The sequence below is a fragment of the Neolamprologus multifasciatus genome, chromosome 6, assembly GCF_963576455.1.
Source record: "Neolamprologus multifasciatus chromosome 6, fNeoMul1.2, whole genome shotgun sequence".
NCBI lineage: Eukaryota > Metazoa > Chordata > Actinopteri > Cichliformes > Cichlidae > Neolamprologus > Neolamprologus multifasciatus.
Window position 1 is genome coordinate 26,513,955 of NC_140444.1, and position 21,939 is coordinate 26,535,893.

At 40.3% G+C, this 21,939-nt stretch overlaps 1 protein-coding gene across 7 annotated transcripts in view; it reads right to left on the reverse strand.

Annotated features, from left to right (window-relative positions):
- The window catches only part of fbxw7 (F-box and WD repeat domain containing 7), a 128,667-nt gene that overhangs the window by 64,304 nt on the left and 42,424 nt on the right, over positions 1-21,939 (reverse strand). For all 7 annotated transcript variants that reach the window (XM_085161687.1, XM_085161686.1, XM_085161682.1 and 4 more), the window contains 2 exons: positions 19,032-19,286; positions 18,284-18,793 (listed from right to left, as the gene is read on the reverse strand). In XM_085161687.1, the coding sequence (XP_085017813.1) occupies positions 18,284-18,793; positions 19,032-19,217 (696 nt within the window). In that variant the 5' untranslated portion in view covers positions 19,218-19,286. The remainder of the gene's footprint in view (positions 1-18,283; positions 18,794-19,031; positions 19,287-21,939) is intronic.

Sequence of the window (21,939 nt, forward strand, 5' to 3'; positions counted from 1 at the left end):
TTTCTCAGCTCCTGTCTAACAGCGTGGGAAATGTCAGAGCCTTCAGGCAGCCCTGTGGCAGGTGGAGGCACATTGCTATGCAGCACGCTCTGTATGTAAAGCACCACAACACTACAATGCTGTACACCAGCAGCTTGAACTTGAGAGGTATTTAGTTCAGGCTCAAGTTAACCGATCAGCTATCATTAAGGGCAACTTGACATTGGAAATTACATGCAAAATAAAATTAAGAAGAACAACATTTTCGTTTTCATTTCATGTTTCCCCCACAAAGTCATAATATTTAAAAAAAGCCCAAGCAGACTTAATTTAGTCACAAGCAAACCACATAGGTCGTTTTCTGCCGCAGTGCTGAGTCTGCTTCACACGGGTAAACAAAAGTGTTTGGCTGATGTGAGTAGTGGGTAGCTATCCGACTGGATCTGTATACTCCCTGGAATGGGACTCCTTCTCAGAATAGCCAATGGCAGATGCCTTCCCTCTGTTATTTGCAGCAAAGGGCAATAGAATCCACTCTCCTGCAATGCACTGCGGTTTGGACCTTAGTTCAGCAGAGAGCGCTTGAAATTTGGAGCAGAAAAATCAGTCAACTTTCAATTATAACTTCATGTGAGAACTCAGGTTTAAAAAAAGTTTTAAAGAAGTCTGACAACTGTGCAGCAAGCAGACTTTAGACATTAACACAGAACAGTAACATGTGCAAATGCATGCTACTGCACAACAGACCATTTAAATTTAGATTGTTAATAGTCTAAATTAACAAATTAATTAACTAAATTTAGTTTTGCTTTATTTTATTTTTTTTAAACAGCACTTAACTGAAAACCTAAGACCAGACTGTTTGCATCTTTGGTTGCAGAATGACAAAGTCAACATAATAAACAAGATCTCTTGAACATAGCCTTGGTTTTAGAAGAAATGTACAGTTCAGTTTTTTCCTGCTTTTCGGGGTTACTGCTGTAAGATGCAAACAAAAAACTCAAATACCTAACATGCCATGAAGTACATATCCATGCAAGTTTGCAAGTGCTCGAGCACTTTCATCAACCAGTTCAATAGCAACACTAAACAAAGAGGGGGCTCTCTCTGGAGCTTCATGCCAACCTCCCTCCACTATGTTACAGCACATTGCATCAGTAATAGAAAGGAAAGAAGAAGGAACAAAAATAAAGGATGCAAACTTCAAAAGATTAATTAGCTTCTTATCCTGTCAAACACAATATTCTGTATTTGGCTATCTGCAAACAGGACGAAAATGGTTAAGATGCCCGACTGATGCCGTTTGTAGAACTGAATGATGCTGTCAGGAGGGCTTTAGTTTATTTAAAATGCTTAACCCGTTGCTTGAGGGCAGGCAGTGATAAGGTGATACACGAGTGCCGCTGAACAAAGAAGAAGTCTGGTAGAACTTTTAAGGTGAAAAAAGATAGTTTAAAATTAAATTATTCCAAATACGCTGGGCACTCAGAATAATTTACCTTACTTAAAGTGGACAGTGCATAATAAAGATCAATTAAATGGTCTTGCTGATCTTGTTAACAGAGCCCATATTTTTAAATCAGGCAATTTCAGTGTTGCTGTAGCCGTGTTTTTGCTGTGACCATTTCTCATTATAAAGCAGCAGAGAACTGCATTTTGCTCCTGTTACACAGTCTTGTAAATAGTGCATCTAGTGTGTACCGTCAAACATTTAATTGGGAAGCCAAGTTCTGTCCTCCTCTGCTAAAAATAAGCAAGCACAGTCAAAACACTGCAGTAAACTGAGGTGAAATCAAGGTTTTCAGAACGGAAAACAGTTGACCAAAGACAAATAACACTTGAGCCTCCATCAAATCATCTGACCTCCAAGGAGCAGGATCCGGTGTGTATATCATGTCACCCTAGTTGTCACGTACCGGTCAGGGACACACGACTCGAATCGAAAGTGAGCGCGGCTTCAGTGTCTCCAGGCACATGTTCTCAAAAATAGACAGGAAACCAGATTTACCGACCTGCGCATGTATGCCATCACCAACTAGTCAAGCGAGAGTTTACTTCTATGCATGTCCGCAGTCATAATACACACATTGAAGAATCTTGTTTATTATGACCAATTCTTTGACTACATATAAAATATGACTACAAATCGCACCCGATGTTCCTAAACTATATGCATCATCATAAAACTGATGACACATATAATCTTAAAGTGCCCAAGGGAACTAGGAGAGAAGGCTGTAGAGATACAACCTGAAAAACAAGCATCAGATCTTTGCTGCCATAACAACCATAAAGGTTTTCATAACAGTAGCAGGTTTGTAGTTTTTCTAGAAGAGAGCAGTTAAAATGCCAACAACTGTATCTGACTGGGAAAGTCTCAGCCCAGTTAACCACGGGTGTAATTAAAATTCACAATCCTAATGAACAGTCTAAAGCAGGCCAATATATAGATCTGTATCACTATTGAACTTACTCATGGACAAACCTACAGGAGACTGAGGTGTGAGAAACTTGCTAAAGAAAGTTGTAGCATGCCCGCAGCACCTGCTCAAACCACAGATGCTTCTTGCTGATAGCCGTTGATGCAAGCATAGCTGCTATGGGCAAGAATAGATTGCCTTACTCAACAGCCCTGCAGTGCAGGGTGTGGTGGCTGAGAAAATTAATACCCCAACTAAAATGTCCTGCTGTTAATGTTCTATATCGTGACTGTGTTTCCGGCAGCCAGAATAGATATCAAGCTGTTGGAGGAGATGGCAGTGCGGATTCCCCTGGTCACTTTAATACTGGAGTAATTCAAGACTATTTCAATCAGCACAGCAGTAGCTCCAAAGTTTAGTGGTTTATATGTTTGCCTCACAAGTGAAAGATCTCAGGTTTGATCCCGGGAGGAGACAAAACCCTTTGGGGTGTGTCAGAAAGGGCATCTGGTGTTTTAAAAAAACAAAATCAACATGTGGAGCTACCCGCTGTGGAGACCTCTTCTTAATAAGGGAGCAACTAAAAGTAGTTTCATTTTTAATCAGCAGAGTATGAGAAGGTTTAGAGCCTGGGTGCAACCCTCTGAGATACTCAGCAGACATATAGATGCAAGAAATAACCTCTTAGTAAAAGTGAAAAAAAAAAAAGATAGAAAGCAGAAAGTCCAAGCTTAAAATGCGTTCATACTCCCAGGTTATACTAAACCACAGAGACCATAAGAAACCCCTGCTATGCCATTCACTGACAGCTGTCACATATGCAGCATAGTCCACGTTGCATGTGCTCTACATGCGGCAGTGTAAGCAAGAACCGGTCTTGTGGGACCTTTCCATTTAGTTCTTACTCCAAATTAAACAACATGGAAGAGTCTGCTGCATAAACAGTGATGAAGATGGAAGTAGGGCTGTTCGATATAACAATATATATCGGATAACAATATAAAAACGTCTATCGTTTCATTTTTTTACGCTAATGTTTGTTTTGTGGTGTCGTAAAATAAACTGTTTAGGGCAATATTTTTTTCATGGTTTTGATGGTCACTGTAGTGGCTATATTCATTTCCTAAAGTTCTCTCTTTGTCTTATTTTTAATATAATCACACTACAGATGGACAAGCGCCTGTTTTTATGCATTGTCGTTAGCAACAACAACGGCAAAACCATCGCATGTCCGCTGGTTTAGTTTCCACATTAACCTTTCACAATAAAGTTCAAGATCCTGTTGAGACTTTGCATACTCTTTCACGTGATTCAGTTTATTTTGAAGAGTGTTCATGGATGAGAAGCAAAAAAGAGCCGTCAGGTGCTAACAAATAAACCTTAGACTCAAACGTTAGAACAGGCTTTTCCCCGCAGCACGCAGTGTAATAAATACTCACAAAGAAAACGGCGGCCGTTACAACTTGTGTCTAAAAATGTATCGTTTCAAGCATCGGTTAAAACACTCGACTCCAGGTACGCGACACCCAGCTGGAAACACTTCCCCGAGTTGAGCTGCCCGAGATTCACAGAATTTACAGAAAATGTTACATTCTTGTGAGTTATATCGTTATTGGACGATAGATGTCTTAATATCGGGATATGAGATTTCGGTCATATCGCACAGCCCTAGATAGAAGAGTTTTATCCTTTGACTTTACCTCTTAGATCATTTTTGCAGTTTTCTTGCTTAATGCTTGAAAGCCAAGTGTACCATATTTGATACACGAGTTCCAGACTTCTACATCTTTGTTATTTTGTTTCTCCTGAAAAACCTAAATAAAACTGCATAATACAATTTTAAGCAATAAACTGCAAATAAATAAATGATGATGTGGCAGATATAATTCAGATTTGGAAAAATGGCTAATCAACTTTTCTTTATTCTTTTTTTTAGCAGTTTTATTGTATTTTATTTTGTTCCATTTAATTTGCTGAGCTATTTAAAAAAAAAATTTACACGCTGCTACTATACTACATTCACCATAGAATGGGTTTTATTGTATTGACATTTTTAGTCAGCATGGAAACTACAGGCTATATTCATACATAGTAATTAGAGATAATAAAACACTTTGCTGTAAAACAAAGTGCAATGAAGGTTTGAACTCTGTTAGAACACACTGCTTTATTTACCCATCCTGTTCCTGTTTAAACTGAAGAAACTGCCTGTTGTGACGTACCACAGTTTATCCTTTTAACGTATGATACAGGCCATTACATAAAAGGCACAAATCTTAACAGACATTTCGTTTCAAAAATTGAATCAACAAAGCAGCTTGCTTTGTTCTGGAAGAAAACCCAAGAAGAAGAAAAGGACAAGCCGACCCTCCCCAGTGACTGTCACATCTATTCTCATTTCTATTTCAGTCCATATTTCACAACCTCTCTCCTCACCATCAGACTCCTCTTCAGACTTTTGTGGCAGATCCAGTGGTGACATTTTTGACTAGTCTATCTATAACTCCAATCACAGCACCCAGATAATTGGCGAAAGGTCACCAGGACAATTATGGCTCTATAAAAACATCTGCTGTCGCTGCTCTAAGATATTATAGTAGGTAACATTTAAGTTCCCCACCAAATCAGATTCTTTAAATGGAAGCAGGAGCGTGAGCACAATGTTGCTGAGTACAATAAGAAAGCTTTCCAGCTAATGAAGTTGATTTTAAGTAACATTTTAAGAGAAAAAACAAAACAAACCTAACAAACCACACATTCCTTCTTACCGACAATTTAAAAAAATAAAAAAAAAGTTTGACAAAATAAAATGACTATGTTAATGCCTGTATTAGTCGCTTCATTGCAAAATTGTGAAAACGAAACCAACCCTCAACTGTGTTAAAGACTTTGAATTGTACTTTTATGCATTTAATCTGACAATAAGGTGGTCTTAAAGTTTTTTTGTTTTCATTTGGGAAGCTGATTTCTGGCAATCTGATTTCATTCATTTCCAATCACATTAAATTATCACACCAATTCCAGTGAGCACATGTGTCAAAGTAAAGTTTCAACACGAGCACTGTTACCATTACAGGCAACTTAACTAATGTCGTAATTAAGTAGTAACATAATTTTATGGCTTCAACCAACAATACTGATTTCTACATTAAAATAAAAAAACAAAAAACAAACAAATGCAAACGTTTTTTGCCAATTAACAAAAAAGAAAAGAAAAAAGTCCAACAAAACAAATGTCATAGAAGGCAGGATCAGTTGCTCTATAGCCTATCATAAGTCAACAGCTGAAGACACTTCTGTTTTAAGGTTTTCCATTTAATCAATACTTTATCCAAAAACTTCCCCTAAAAATAGGCTCGTAGTTTACGGCCTTTTTAAGGCTATAAGCTGGTGTCCGTCCCCTGCCATGGGTGGAGCTGGGGCACGCGAAGCTTGTACCAGTGCATAGTGAGATGACAAAAGGACAAATTTGTATTTGCGTTTGCCATTTTTAACTAGTCATATCACTACCAATTAATCAACGTACTGTGGAAAAAGAAAGAAGAAATGTAAAAAAGGGAAAAAAGGAGTGGGGGTTAGGTCAAGATTTTTAATTTATCTGTAGCATGTAACAAAAACAAGTCGCTTACGTCTAAAATTTGTCAGAAAAACATTCGTTAAACAAACATTAAACATTCAAACATTTACTTGGTTATAACCCTGTCAATGCAAGCTATTACTAGAGTAGTAACGAACGAAAGCAACACAGCAGCTTAATTTTTTTGATTTGCCGTTTTCTATAAACAGGCAGCTATAAAAGCAACAGCAACCAAGGTGAAAAGGGGTAAGGGTGTTCGATGACCTCTGGCATTTCAGGATCGGCAGTTAAACCAAACCCAAACTCTGTGACTGGCTGAATTTGTACAACACTCACCCGTCTACGATAGAAAGGCAAACCCTGAGCAATGATGTTGATGCTGAATATCTTGAGTAATTTCTGAGGAGGTAATGATTCCGTGGCGATGTCTTTAGAATCAGCCGGGTTGAGTGCCTGGCTCTCTGGCGGGACGTGTAGAGTCTTGTCTTTGTTACAGGAAACATTCGGCATCTTTCTCTGAGCGCCGGATGACGAGAAACGGGGAATAGGGCAATGCCGCAGCATTGCAAGAAACAAGAAACAGAAAAGGAAAGAAAGAGCTGTCTAACGGATCATTTCCCACTAAGGGGCTCTGAAAACCGACCAACTTGCAAGTAGATACTTTTTCTTACACCACTGTTGGATTTCCTTCGGATCTCTCGAACATTGTGCAGCAGATGTGTTAAAACTGCACTTGTCGAGCTCCTACCTACTCAGAGCTCATTCCCGTGCTGACTGGCACCCTTTAAAATATCTCCGGGGTGTGAGGTCACTGTTGCGCCCAAGCCAGGCAGAGCAGCTGCTGTCGGGGCCTCAAAAGAGGATGGACCCAGCAGCCTCTCCCCCCTCAGACAGGCACCGTGGAATCTGCTCTCATGACCCCTCTGTGGTGGAATGTGTACCAAGAGTCGTCTGTTGCAGCACGTGTATCCAGGGAACTTCCTCATTGCAGTCATTCTCTGAGCCCCTCCTGGTCCTCCCACCTCTGTGGCCTACATCATCATTTAGCCCATTTAACTTGAACACATGAAAATTGTCAGCATACGACAAAAAAACAGATCTCTTTATTGGAATCAGATGTCAACATGCCTGTGGAAGGAAGGATTTGTTTTACACCAACCTTCTCTGGTTCATCCCTGAACCGCGATGTTAGGGAATGTCAGTAACTTTGTCAGCAAAGAGGCTGAGGATATTTCAGGAAGCGACACAGCTGTCCAACGTCAGTATGTGTGACACATGCATTTAAACAAGAATTCACTTAATCAGTGAGGGATGCACTTTGAAGTCTAGTGCATGTGTTTTCACATGAAGCTATGAAAGGGAAGCAGCAGCAGGATGCGATGGTTTTTAATTAAACCGTGCACCACACGAACACAGTGTCAGAGATGTAAAGGAATAGTGATGTGAAGGTCCAAATGGCAGAACGAGAGAAGGGGCAGAGAAAATGGATATGTACATTCTCTACGTACGCTTTTATGCCAACTTACAAAAAAGAAAATTAATATGCAGCAGAAAAAACCTTTTATAATTGGTAGCGAATACAAATGAATCTCCAGTTCGAGTGAGTGGCAAAACACAACTATCCCTCTGTGCATTTAAATGCCCGAGCACATGGTAACAAAAGACCTACAGGGCTTAACCTCCCTTCTATTCTCACATCCACTATTGTTTGAGGAGGATTACAGGGCCTGAGCATCCGACAGTACGCCGAGGACCCCGACACACCACTCTGACAGTCAGCCGCTGGACACCATTGAGTGTTGTAGGCAGACCAACACCCATGGCTTTTAACAGTATGTTTAGCACAGTTGGAACAAGTTGGCAACTGAACCTGCTGGACTAACAATGGCGACCACACATAAAAAAAATAAATAAAAAATTTAAAAGTTGATTATTACTGATTACTTTTCCTGAAAGTAATGGGGTATGTTAATCAATTACTTACCAAAGAAAGTAATTCACTACACTTCTCGCTACCATAGCAACTGCAAGGTGAGATGCTCGTCCTTTCATGCATTAAAAATAAAAGTAATGTCCATATCTCGAATACTTAAAAAATGTCTCCACTCGCTATTTTTTTTCTATAGGTCAACTGATCACGACTAGGAACCCCAGGAATAAGACCGACCACCACCCTCCAGTTGGTGCATCATCCTCCAGCCTGTCACTCACTCCCTAAACACTTGATGCAAGAAATGGTGCCTGTTGTCAACCAAAAACCATGGTCATCCAACACAAACTTGCATTTCTAGGTGGCGTCAGCTCTGGAGCTACAGCCAAATAGATGTTGGAGAAGGTCTGGACATCAAGAAAAACAAAGCAAGCACTCTATAAAGCTGTGGTGCTTCCTATACACCTCTGACAGTGAGATCTGGGCAAGCCTAGAGGACTGAGGTCTTCCACTAACAATCACTCAGGCTGATCATGATCATCAGATGATTGCGACAAGTTTCCAATCAAGAGGTCCTGTCCAGAGGATGGATCATCACAGTGGAAAAAGGAAATTGTCTAAGCTCTTCGGAACAGCTGGTTTTCAGCGAAAAGTATAATGGCTAACAAGGCAGATGAATGACAACCTCCAACACGTCAACAACTGAAAGTACCAGTAGACTGCAAATGGAGACAAATCCCAATAAAATCTGCAAATCTGCAGAGTCTCTTCAGTTATGCAGGTTGCAGCCCGTGCAGAGAAACAAAGATTTGTTTTTTATGTGGTCCTCAAAAGTCAAAGAGAGACTAGGTGAATACTCAAATTGAGGAAATGTGATGTAAAATAAACAACAAAATACAAATGTTAAAAAAAAAAAAAAAAAAAAAAGTTAAAATCTGCTATACTCCAAAACAACTAATGTTGCCTGTTAAAAGCTCAGTCAATTGTTTGTTGGCACAAGGCATCCAAGTTCAGCTTGGTGTGCCAAGCCACGGGCACACCAATCCTCTGAGACAAGAGATACAGAGTGTCGCCTTACACATATGCACAAAATAAAGTTGTCTGATGACTATTGACTACTCTGAAAAGATGGATGCCCCATTCCTCCACTTATCTGAAACGATGAACGGGACCATTTAGTTTTCCCATAGAGAAAATAACCACTACTATTAGTCCACATCCAATGTGTCCTAACCAGTGAGGCACCAGTGAGCGGCCGCTTTTTTCTGATATGGTTCAGGCCTTGTGGAGGTTACTTGAGCTTTCAGACTAATCTTAGGTCAACAAGCTATGTGAAAGACACGCTATTCCAGTCTGCTACAACATGATCACCCCAAAGTAAGTTGTTAAACTGCAAGTCATGCAGGTGTTGTTTTTTTGCTTGTTCTTCTTTCATTATAGAACAATTTCACATAATCCACAAACCCTGAACGTTATCAATAAATATCAATTTGCTTTGTCTATGACCAAGAAATCTAAAGATTATCCTTCCAGTGAAAAATGCATTTTAAGTTCCCACAGTTTGCTATGGGGTGGAAAGTGGCCTGAGGTTATGCACCATCATAAAAGGGCAAAAAATATCCCTGGCACAAATCTATCTCACAATAGACAGGAACATGCATCCCACAAGCTTAAAAATAATCAAGAGTTAGCCAAACAGGAACAATTAAAAGAAACCTCATAGCATTCTAATAGATACATTTATCTCTCTCTTTTTTTTTTTTTTAATTACTTTGCCTCACTGTTACTAATGGGTCAGAGGGGTTGCCATCCCTGAAAAGACTACTGGAGGCCAAAGGCCAAGAATGTTTGGCTTTGAGTAACTCATCATTACACGGGTCACTCCCAGCTTTTCAAAGTGACTGATGTGACAGGATAAAAACGCGGGTTGTGTGTGAGGGGCAAAGAGTGGGAGTGCCAGGTCATTATTTTCTTTATTTTCAACTGCTCCTGGAAAAGGAGCCAAGCAATGACATGGTCCGAGGAACCCCTTCAGATTCATGAGTAGTACTCATTGGTCCGGCTATTAAACTGGTTCGGGCCGAGCATAAATTCTGCTTAAATGCTGCCAAACTACCTTCATAGCCCATCACAGCAGTTTTGGAGAACTTGAGGTGATTGTGAAAAGTAAATCTCTACAGACTCAGATGAAATATAGTTGAAATATATTTATACTGTGTGATAATGACAGAAAACCCATCAGCCTGAAATTAGTTAAACGATAATAATATCAAGGTATTCCAAAACTATAATATATAATGAAGTGGATAAAGGCAGCACTCTGCTATTATCTTTAAACGCCTCCATGGTACATATAAATGATTAAAGTGAAAGTTTCTGGAGAGGGGACTACATCACTCTTTCTGCTCCTCTGCATCGGCAATCTGAGCTGAGCCGTCGAAAGCCAACCACCACCTATGGGTCATGGATTGTGTATGAACATGACCCCTCACACCACTGCCTCCCTCTGGTGTCAAGGTCTGGGACAACTATGCTGCACTGAAAAAGCTACATTTAAATTCGTTTGTGATACAACACACTGCTTACATGATCTTCAACTAAGAACTGGGTTTTGTAGGTGCTTGTTTCAACCCTGCAGTACACTAGTACATCAGTACACTATACTATACATCATCTGATATTTGCTATGCTGTTCTTACTGCACTGAGTAAGCCACTTCATATTCTGCTTTTCCTTTCTTGATTTTTGATTATTTTATTTTGTCATTTATTAAAAATTTCCATTACTAATTTCAGATTTTCATTGTTTTTTTATTTTATTGAGCTACACAGCATTATATATATTTAAGCTGAGCTGGTTACTTAAAATTTGTTTTGTTACTTGAACTTTCAGGAATACCCTTGACTATGGGATAAACCGTATAAACACCCCTCAATAAGAGAGGGGTGAATAAAAATGAAAGTTAAATTCTCTTATTGAGCTGCAAGAATGCAAGTGTTAGTTAATGGGAAGCAACTGAGAGTTTTGTGTTGCTGAAACAGTGACTTGCTGTGGTAGGTTTGGGTATGTTCAAATAGGGGCTCAAGAAAGCCCAGGTTAAAAAACAGAAAAACAAAAAACCCAAAAACAAAACAGAAGTCCAGCTCGCAAAAAGATCTGCATGAAGAAAATGAGAATTATGACAAACCTGGAAGTTATATGCAGAGTAACCCCAAAACAAGAAATCAGCTGAAGGTGGCTGTAATGAATGGCAGGAATGCTTCAGAAAGGTGCAGCGTGAGAATTGGTTAATTATCAAAGCAGGAGTTAACTACCTTAATTAGCCAAACTAAACTATTTTTGAAATAGAGTTATGTGTTATTTGTGTAGCCACACACACACACACACACACACACACACACACACACACAAAGAACAATTCAGCAGGCTAGTGGAGGTGTATTAGTTTATAATGAGGGCCTCTGTGAAAGTAAACCATCATCAATATATATATCAGTAATGACTCAAACTAGTTGCTTTCATGTGGGAGGCTGAGAACACTGGTCCTTTGTGGCTCATTCCTGCCTGTGTGATAAGGCCAGTGTGTGGGAGATGCCACCTACATCTGCCTTCTCTTTGGAAATATATTTAATTGGTGGCAGCGAATAGGTGTGTGTGTGTGTGTGTGTGTGTGTGTGTGTGTGTGTGTGTGTGTGTGTGGTTATAAATTATGTCCAAGTTTAGTCATTCCATCTAAAACAATATAAAAACTTGGTTGTGTACAGAGCCGACTGCAGTTTAATGCACATTATGAATTTAAGCATTCGTCATCGTGTTATTCATAAATACAGATTTAAATACGTTCTTATGGAAATGGGGATACCGTGAGAAATATTTCAACCTGACTGGAGTCAATGCCACCAAAGTCATGAGCAGAAGCAGCTCCTAACATGTCCTTTTCTAATTACTCACAAAGATAAAGAAAATCCAATTATGGGGTTTCTGAAAGAGTTTGCTCGACTTTGATTAATCTCTATATCATCCATTGTAGCTCAGATATTATTCCTGTTTTTCTTCTGATAGCTTCTCAGATTTTCAAACAAGTTCCCCACCCACCTTTATCCTCAGATGTAAATTTATGCAGATTTCATCAAACTTATTACCCAGACAGCTGGACTGTGGTCGGGATAACGTACAGTAGTTTCTTTTTTCTTCCCCCCCTACTTTTTTTTTTTTTTTTTAAGGCAAAATTATTTAACGGACCTGCACATAACAGCACTGACAGTTTATTTCCATCTTCTTTGAATCCAAATAATTCAATACTTTATTCTATCACAGTGGAGGTACCCTCTCCCCTTATCGCACCTTCCTGTTTTGCCTTATGGCTCTGCAAATCCACTTGCCACCAAAGGTCTCTGATGAGTCATTATGAGACATCTAATCCTGTAAGATCACATAATGCCTTATTCATGAGTGATATATTAAAATTAATTCTAAGATAGACAGGCAGCAGTGTACTGTAGTGAGAACAAAATGGGTATATTATGTTCCTGCTTATTTAAAAACTGTTTTAAAAGTGCAATTAAGATGCAATTTAACTGGATTTTGCTTTCAGATTTTGGCGATGCGCGTTACCATTTGAATTGTACTCTTAAAATACCGTAAAACATTTAATGTTTGTTTTTGTGATGCTGATTTGCATCAAAGGCTTTCAAATTCAAGAGTTACAGTAGTAGATATAATAGATCATTCTGTAGAGAAAGGAAACAGTAAAACATAATCCATTTTTATTTGCACCTTGACATAAACTACCTGTAAAAACTATTGTAATAAACCTGTAGTGCCAAATTAAAATATCCTTAAACATTTATTTTTATAAACCGCCTTCCCATCGACTAATTTATATGAGACATTGTACTGAGATACACCTGCTACAGCCAAGCGGGATCATGTTACCCCAACACCATATATTCATTTAAGTTATTTAATACATGAACATATGTTCTGCATGCCATTTTAGTTCACATACCTTTGAACAGGAAGGAGTGTGTTTAAAATGTAAATCTGAGTTACGTTTTCAGTTGAATCCAGACCATCTTTGCTCTTTAGACCTTCAGGAATCTTAATGCACAGCCTGTATATAGATTCATAAGGCTCTTAATGTATTTAGAAGGTCAACTGATGAGCATGACCCGAAGTCTCACCTCGTTCGCACAAGATCACAAGATGGGAGTGTTGAGTAAGAGGAGAGGGTGAAGATTCTCATTTGGGCGACTTGAGCCTACGGCACCTGGAACCCGGGAACACAATCTGTGCACACAGGACATGCCGGGACATGCAGAGTGCTGAATATTTTTCAAGTTTAGAATTTTACAGAGCTGCTTGAACTTTCCTACATCTATATATATATTATAGATTTTTAAGTTTGCAAACTTTAGCACACGTGCTGATCTTCCACTGTTGACACACATGTATCCTCAAGCAGTCAAAATGCACATCAGAACTGCACATTTTCTATCTGAACTACAGTAACAAACCATGCTGTCATGTAATATCAGGTTCTCAAGCTCCAATCAAGCACATTAACTCTGGTTCTCCAACGTGGTAAAATAATTCTAAGCTTTAAATGAACGAACGTCACAGATTGCAAATATATACTCTCCTGTAGTTTGTAAATAGTCTAAATTAGCAGATTTATATTTCAAGTGAAACATTTGTCTTCATGGAGTCTTTAAAACCAACCTGAATTATTTTAAGAATGAATGACTCAGTAAATAGACACGGACGGGCTGCTAGTCACTTTAAATAAGAGAATAAATTCAAATATAGCTCAAGCAGCAATGAGGGGGCTGAGTAGTGCATCAGCACAAAGTCACCATGGTAACTTGATGTGATCAACTTCAAAAAGCGTGGGTGTGAAGACTGACACGGAAGGAAACATTTTTGCTCGTAGGTGCACCTGCAGCTCTCGAATTTTTGGAGACTAACTCAGAAAGGAGTGAAGCAGTGAGGCAGTTGATGAGAGATAGTATCACTTTGTGTTTGCCGGCTCTACAGCAGAGAGATGGAGAAATGAACACCTAAAAAGCATCTGGTAGATTTGGTCTTTATATCCTAACTTTGGTGACTATTAGGGTAACGTGTACATTAGCTGCAGTACCCATAGAGATTAAAAGTTCAAGTCAAGCTCCAATGCCTTTTGTCTACCGACTACTCAACTGCTATCCATCCTCTTTCTTCATATTTAAAGGTTTACAGCTTACCCACATGGCTCAAAATTGTGCTCATGTTTACAACTAATGCCAATCACCAGTTAACTTAGTGTGCATGTAAGTGCAGGATCAAACCATGAAACCACCTGCTGCTAACTTCCTCCACTGCTAACTCTCCAGAATCTCAGTCTTCCTATTGTAGTTTAGTTCATCATCGCTTTATGTTTGAGCATCATCACAATTGATGGGAGCAGGAGACAAATGGGCTGGGGCTGGGGCTGGGGCTGTAGTGACGCTGCATCAGTCTACTGCCGTAAACAAAGCCAAGTATAAAAGTGAAGCTCTAGATTTACTAGTCAATCTACGTCCCTATCCTCACCTATGGTCCTGACTTCTTTTGTCAGTGTCTAAAAGAACGAGGTCGATACAAGTGGAGGAGGAAATGAGCTTTCTCTAAAGCAGGGGTGGGTAAGTCCAGGCCTCAAAGACCAGTGTCCTGCATGTTTTAGATATCACCCTGGGTCAACACACCTGAATTAAATGATTAGCTCATAGGAGCTAGGAGCTTCAAGGAGCTTATTTAGCCATTTAAATCAGCTGTGTTGGATCAAAGACGCATCTAAAACCTGCAGGACACTGGCCCTTGAGGCCTGTAGTTCCCCCACCCCTGCTCTAAAGGGTTGCTGCCTTCTCCCTCAAGAGACAGGGTGAGGAGCTCAGCCATCCGGGCATAGAGTAGTACTGCTGCTACTGCACAATAAAAGAAAGCAAGAATGGCTCCTGGGTAAGGTGTTTAGGGCATATCCCACTGCAGACCCAGGATATGCTGGAGAGATTACATCTCTGGGAATGCCTCTATGTTCCCTGGATAAGCTGGAGGAGGTAGGAGGTCTGGGTATCCTTGCTTAGCCTGTTGCCTGCCCCTGCGACCCATGCCCAGGAAAGCAAAAGAAATTTTCTGCAGAATCGCAACACGGGCAATGAGCATTTACATTACACAACAAGTTCACATCTGAAAAATTCACAATTTCGTGTAGCTTTTTCACAATGTGCTCAGTGCGAAACAAAGGTGATTGGACTGGTAGGAACAGTCTTAAAGCACCAGAACCAGTTGTATCCCTGTATCACAGTCGCTCTGCTTTCAAACCTAAGCTAATGTGGTTATTTTTACAACCGAGCTCCTTTCTTTGTGTTCTGCATTTACATCTTTGTTCCTCCTACCCACCTTTGTTATTTTACCACATATATTATGACGTGTTTCTATTTTACTCCTCTGATCACATCAGTTTTTTAATATTGTATCCACAGAGTTCTGAAATTAAGTTTTCAAGGTTTTTTGGGGGGTGGGGGGTGGTTGCTCCTCGGGTATCAAATAAAACTAAATTCAGCTCAGTAACAATACATGTGTGACGGTGATGAATGACTTACACAAGCTTCTTCTTCTGAGCGTCACTTTCTCACTTGAACTAATGATAAATGTCAAAGCAGTCCTCCTGCACCACCTCCTAATTCCAAGCATACAGCATCCACAGCTGAAATAAATGTGTTCATCAACATCAAAGCCAGCTGGCCCACTACACTGACTGAGACCCTGAAAAACATATCTGACAGCTGTGTCAGATGGTGAGAGGCACAGGAGGAGCAAATTCAGGCTAATGGCTATATTTAAGATAATATAAGCAAGGACAATATCAGCATCAAAGCCTCTGACACTAAACCTCACACTACACCGACTCTCTGGTATGACACACAGGAAACAATGCCACATGCTCTTAAACACCTATACTAAAACTTCTTGAATGTATTGCTCAAAGAGATTTTAGAGAGCAAAACAGCAAAGACTGCAGAGCTATTGAAAAATCCATAACTTCAGTCACTGCTGAGATGAGTTTTCCTCTTAAGTCCTCCACATTGCTCCAAGAGTATATTAAAAAAGAAAGGAATATTCTGACCAAATAGTATCAAACATTGGACAGCCAATGAAAATTATAAGTCAAAGTTAAAATAAACATAAGGGAGATTTGTGGTAGAAGTTTAATTTCCGGTGTGGGGGGATATGTATTTTCATGACCCAGTGATATTAAAGTTAAATTAGATAATGCCTAAAATAAGTGGCCAAGTCTCAGGATGTCTGCCAAAACGGGACTAAAAACTAGACAAATATTGGATTAAGATGCTCAAAATTTAAATATATTGTTAGTATCTGCCATGTACAGAGACTGTTAAACAATGACATTTGGATGGAGACCTAAACACTTATCCAACCTCTTATTAAGCCTTCGGTACCAAAAGTTGTCAGCCACAGATTTACTACTTTGCTCGTTCCATCCAAATTGCTAAACAAAAATATGATTGTCACGCTGAGCCTCTCGAAAACTTCCCAACCAGCTCGATTTCTGGCTTTTAAATATAGGTGCTGTGAAGGCCACACTGAAACACTCATCACTGAAACAAGACACCAGCGTTACTGTTGAAGCACTGGTGCATCAGAGCCTTTTGAATTAGTTTTAGAACATCAAGCGCTGCCTCGCTTCCAGCTACAATCATTACACATCATGTCAGACATCAATCAGTGAGGCATGAAGGTGCTTTTACCAGCTCCTAAAACAGCGCCTGGATATTGCACATATGAATGAAATACTGTCTCCGGGAGCAGGCTGTGGGCGTGTGTAGTACGCAGTTATTATTTTACTGCAAAAGCCAGTACAAAATGTTCCTGGAGTAGAGCTAAGCGGAGAAAGAAAATGGTACTTCCTTTTAATATTTATGCTCAGGATTAACCTGTCATGACAAAATTAGTATGCATGTGTGACACAGGGGAGAAAAAAAATACCATGAAAAGTCTCAGTAAAGTGCAAGTATCAAACTGCATCAAGCAAAGACTAGTGTACTAGTAAATACGCATCTCCAGTATGAGCATTTTATCTAAGTCACAACAGAAAGAATCAGCGACTTTGATGCGAAGACTCTCCTGAAATATGTGGAGAAGAACTGTTTAAAAAGAGCAGTTTCCTCAAGTCACAACAAGCTTCACAAGCATTAGCAGCCACCTTTACATTGATTGTAATCATGCAGTTCAAGGCAGGACTTGTCACTCAAACTTGCAAGCGCGGAGTAGCTGGAAACTAAATTCGTTATGAGCTGTGGTGACGAGCATGTCGCCACATGATCTCGCTCAAGTGTTCAGTTGATTTGAACACTGAAGATTCACATCACTTCCAAATATATGGTGAGCTCTGCCACCCTCGAAGAAACGACTTCCAACAGGGTGACAATGTCTGAGAGCCACAAAGCCGTATTCTTCGCAGTAACCTTTAATTTGCACCTGAAGGTACTGACGTGTCAGGATTTTCATAAAAGTTCAGCAATTGATATGAGTGAGCAGTCACTATAAGGAAAACTCTTAGCACTCTATCATTACTCCAGCCAGCACCGAGTGGCAAGGAGGGTCCACTCTACTGTCGGGGATGTCAAAGTTTATGTCATGGGCCACATACCTGACCTTATGTGGGCTGGGCCGGTGAAACAAACTATGTTTGTGTGTTTACCTTATGTTTGACACCCCTGGTCTATGCTATAGCAAAAGGTGGGGCTATCTGGTATACTTATGAGTACGGGGAAAACGTGCCTTCAAGTCTTCCAGACACATCAGACCATGAACAGATTTAAACCCAAATCCCAGCTGTATTCTCTTCTGAATCAACTCATAGAAACTTTACTGAATTTCCTCAGTCTTGAGCCAAAACTGCCATTAACAAATGCAATTTCAGCACTTACTTAAAACAATGCTTTTATACTTTTCATCTACTCAGCCATTCAGGTTCATCTTTATAATTTTTCAACAACGTTTACTTGTCCTACCAAATATATAATGCAGTTCCAGTATCCAATTATTTCCAAGCAGATGGTTCAGCTCCTGCAATAACAAGCGTTTTCCACAAGAGGGTGCTACAATCTTAAATATGGACCACGTAGGCGCAAGTGCAACACATTCAACAGTTCCACACAGAGATGTATAAATGATATAAACAATAAGTTTTTCTGGAGTTGCAGCAAAATCCTTAAGGGTGATGCTCACAGCACCAAAAAATATCCTGCACACATTTAAACAGTTTACACTGGTACTACTTTCGTCACTGGAAAGTAGTTCCAGTGTAAACTGTTCAATACAAATAGCTTTGCTTACCTTTTTGTTGGAAGAGCTTTGGCGTGTACATCCCGAGTCCTCGTTATTATTGGGGGCAGACACACTGTTCCTGAGAGAGAGAGAGCCTTCCTCCTCTTCCTCCTCCCTCCCGCTCTCCGCTGAATGTTCAAAGTCATCACTGTCTTGGTCCATCTCTTCCTCATCCTCATCCTCCTCTTCCTCCTCCTCACCCTCTTCCCGCTCCTCCTCTTCCCTCCCCTGCTCCTCCCCTCCCTCTGTCCTCTCCTCTGCCTCCTCCTCCTCTTGGTGGGTGCTGCTATTGTTGTTCTCCTCCTCTTCCTCCTCTTCAGCAGCAAGCGGCTGCCCTCGCAGTCGCCGCTGCTCTGCCCCCCACATCCATCGGGCTCCTTTCTCACCTCCATTCACGCCGTTTGGCAGGCCCTCTTCGTCTTCCTCCCCTTCCCCATCCTCCCGAGGGCCGTCGCTGGCTCCGGACTCGCTCGGCGCCCATGGTTGTTCTCGCTCGCCATCAACCTGCGACGCCTCGGGCTGTGAAGAGCCAGAAAAACAAAATACAATATCAGTGAGGAATGATCTTGTGAGAAACAATCTGTTGCATGTGATCTTGCACAGAGACTCTTGCCTGGTCACAAAACTGAATCTAATGCCAACTTCGATGTTTAGGTTACATAACTTAAGTCTTCTTACGCAAATTCATATTTCCACAGACATTTTCTCTGTAATCAACTTTCAAATCACAAATTTCTTAAATGTCAGTTTGCCTCACCCTCTGCGGCAGCTGCTCTTCCTCCTCAACCACCCGGTTCATGTGTTCATCCTCATCGCCCTCCTCTGCCGCCTGCTGGGGTGCCCGAGCCGTGGAGGAGGCGTTACCTCGCACTGCCGGGCCCCCAGGCCCCCGACTCCGCCCGCCGCTGCTGCTGCTGCCCCCCGACAGCAGTTCCTGGTTCATTTCCAAAAGCCAGCTTGCTACCTCCTGGACCTTCGCTAGGCTGTCTGAGGAGGAGAAGGCTTTGACATTCTGCAAAGACAGACACAAAAATATATGTGAGCATTAACCCAGATGATAAACTGATAAACATTTAGTGATTGTTTTCTACTGTCTTCAGACAGTTAGGCAAAATGCTCATCAGGAGGGAACATGTCTGTGTTATACATGTTGCTTTGTTTTCTCTGAATTAAAATAACTGTTGTTAGACATTCGCTCGTTGAGATGCACTGATGCTGCTCAGCAGCAGACAAGGAAAAATGTGGGAGTGATTGTACTTGGCTTCAGATCACACAGCAGTGGATGCTCAAATGCAGATGGATGGGCAGAACAGCCTTGAGTGCTACTAGTGTTCTTACTTCCAACAAAGCCAATGTGAACAAGAAAAGAAAATCCAATCCACTGAGCACAAATGCCACACCGCATTAATGTACCTGAAGCCTTTAAAAAAAAATTAAAAAAAACCCCGCTCTTCAGTCTACAGAAAAGACAGTTGTGTGTTCCTACAAAGAATTTACTGGTATGTGTCAAAATAAACAAGTTGCATTGCTTGCTTTTGAAATATCTGAAAATATATATGGAACTGAAGGACAGTCCGAGTTTTGTCACCACCTCACTCTTCGAGTGACAGAGGAAGCAATACTCAAAGCTGAGCGCAGATCAATACTAAAATGTGCAACATATACATCACCGTACAATAGTTGTATTCATGTAAGTGCAGTGTGTTTATTCTTATTTGTAAATAAAATTAAAGTCAGGCTGTTTGAAATTTGAAAATATAGGACACCATCAATGCAAGGAAAAGTTTATCCAAGAACTGCACAGTTTTCTCAGACTGAGCTGGGTTCAAAGCAACATGAGTAAGAAATCACTGAACAAATAAAGTAGTATGTGTAAATTCATAAAGCTCAGCAGCTGTTACAGGTACAGGAAAAGACATATTACCAGTGACAAAGTCCTCAATTCACTGTTTACAAAATCTCGCTTTGAAAAGACAGTGAAAAGCATTACTGAGTCACTGAATTATCTATGAATACTGGTGTGTCGGTGATGACGAGGAACGTTGGATGAGGTCAGCTTTTACAGACTGCGTTCAAAAAGAACATACAAAACAGCAAAAAGAAAAAAAAATGCAACTTTAAGCTTGACAGGAACATATCAAGAAGTCTGAAGACCATCAGCACCACTTTCTTTGAGCAAATGAAATAAAAATGCATTTGTTGGATCGTACAGGGTAAAGCTGGCCAGAACTACTATTGCGCTTGATGCCTAGAAGTGGGACAAACCATCAGCATTACAATATGTCATAATGCTTTCTGCTATGATGGGACTATTGACAGGCTAGCTCCATGTATTGATAATTTTATTAAAACATGCAAGGACTTAATGCATTTCCCTGCTAGTCTGACCAACCAGAGTCACTACCTCATGATACTTCTTGATTGATCCCATCAAATGAAAGATGATAAAGTGACTAAAGTTATTAAAGATGACGTAAGGAAGAAATGCACAGTGGGGAAACAGACTAATAGATTGAACATTCATGTTAAAACTGAACAATTATAGGACACTGAAACTGACAGCACCATGAAATGATCACATTCATCCCATCTGTATTTTATACCTTTTTACAGCCATCATTATCTTATCACAGTGTTTCAACTTTTTCTGTCGTGTCTACACTTTTACTGATCATTCTTCTATGTACTTTCTTCTATTGAGGGCTTGAGGTTCATCTTTGTTCATCTTAGACAACCATTCACCCTCACATTCAAACCCATGTCCAATTTAAAAACAAACAAACAAATAATCTAACCCCACTAACTGCATGTCTTTAGACTGTGGGAGTACCTGATCTGAAACCACCCACATGCACACAGAGAGAAGGCATATATGCCGTACAGAAAGGTCCCAGGCAGATAGATAGTGGATTCACACCCACTGCACTGCCCTTTTTACTTGATTAACCATTTCAAAAAATAAAAATGGAAAAAAGTCAGTTCAACAACATCACCAAATCTGGTTGTTCATTTATTTTTTTAAAGAAAATATTATTTAAGTTAGTTTCACTTTGTATTTGGTTATCCTTACCACCTTACTAAATACAAAAGTGACTACTTGCCCTGCCAGTGGGGACTTCTGTGTTTATCCAATACTGCTGAATCATTGCATGAAGAACCATCACAGGCATCGCATCCATTTGTTTACATCTGGTAATGACTGTGAGAAATAGAGTATAAGTGCAATGTGCATGTTGTGGTAAAAGTGGTGTATGCTACCAGCCAAGGCTTCCCCTTTAAAATGACGTCCTTCTGGGACCTTGTTCTCTCCCCCTGTTGCAAGAGTCTGAGAACCATGAAGCTGCTGTGAAGCACATGCCAGTGACCCTGATTGAATTCCAGGAAGATGTGTAGACAGGTCCAAGACGACAGGACAGTTTAAATTTAAGACAAGATCTGCTTTCTGGCGATATTATACTGACAAAGTCATTAAATAAAAGTTCTGCTATGCGAGTCATTTAAAGGATGACTGATTAAAACAGTTAAAGCAATCGCACATAGTCCTGTGGTAGCCAGTCCCGAAGCTATCCCACCTCTTACCCAGTGACAGCGGTGACAGTCTTCAAATCCTGAACTGGATAAGAGGTTAGGAGGATGTGTAGATAGATAATATACAATTAGGACAA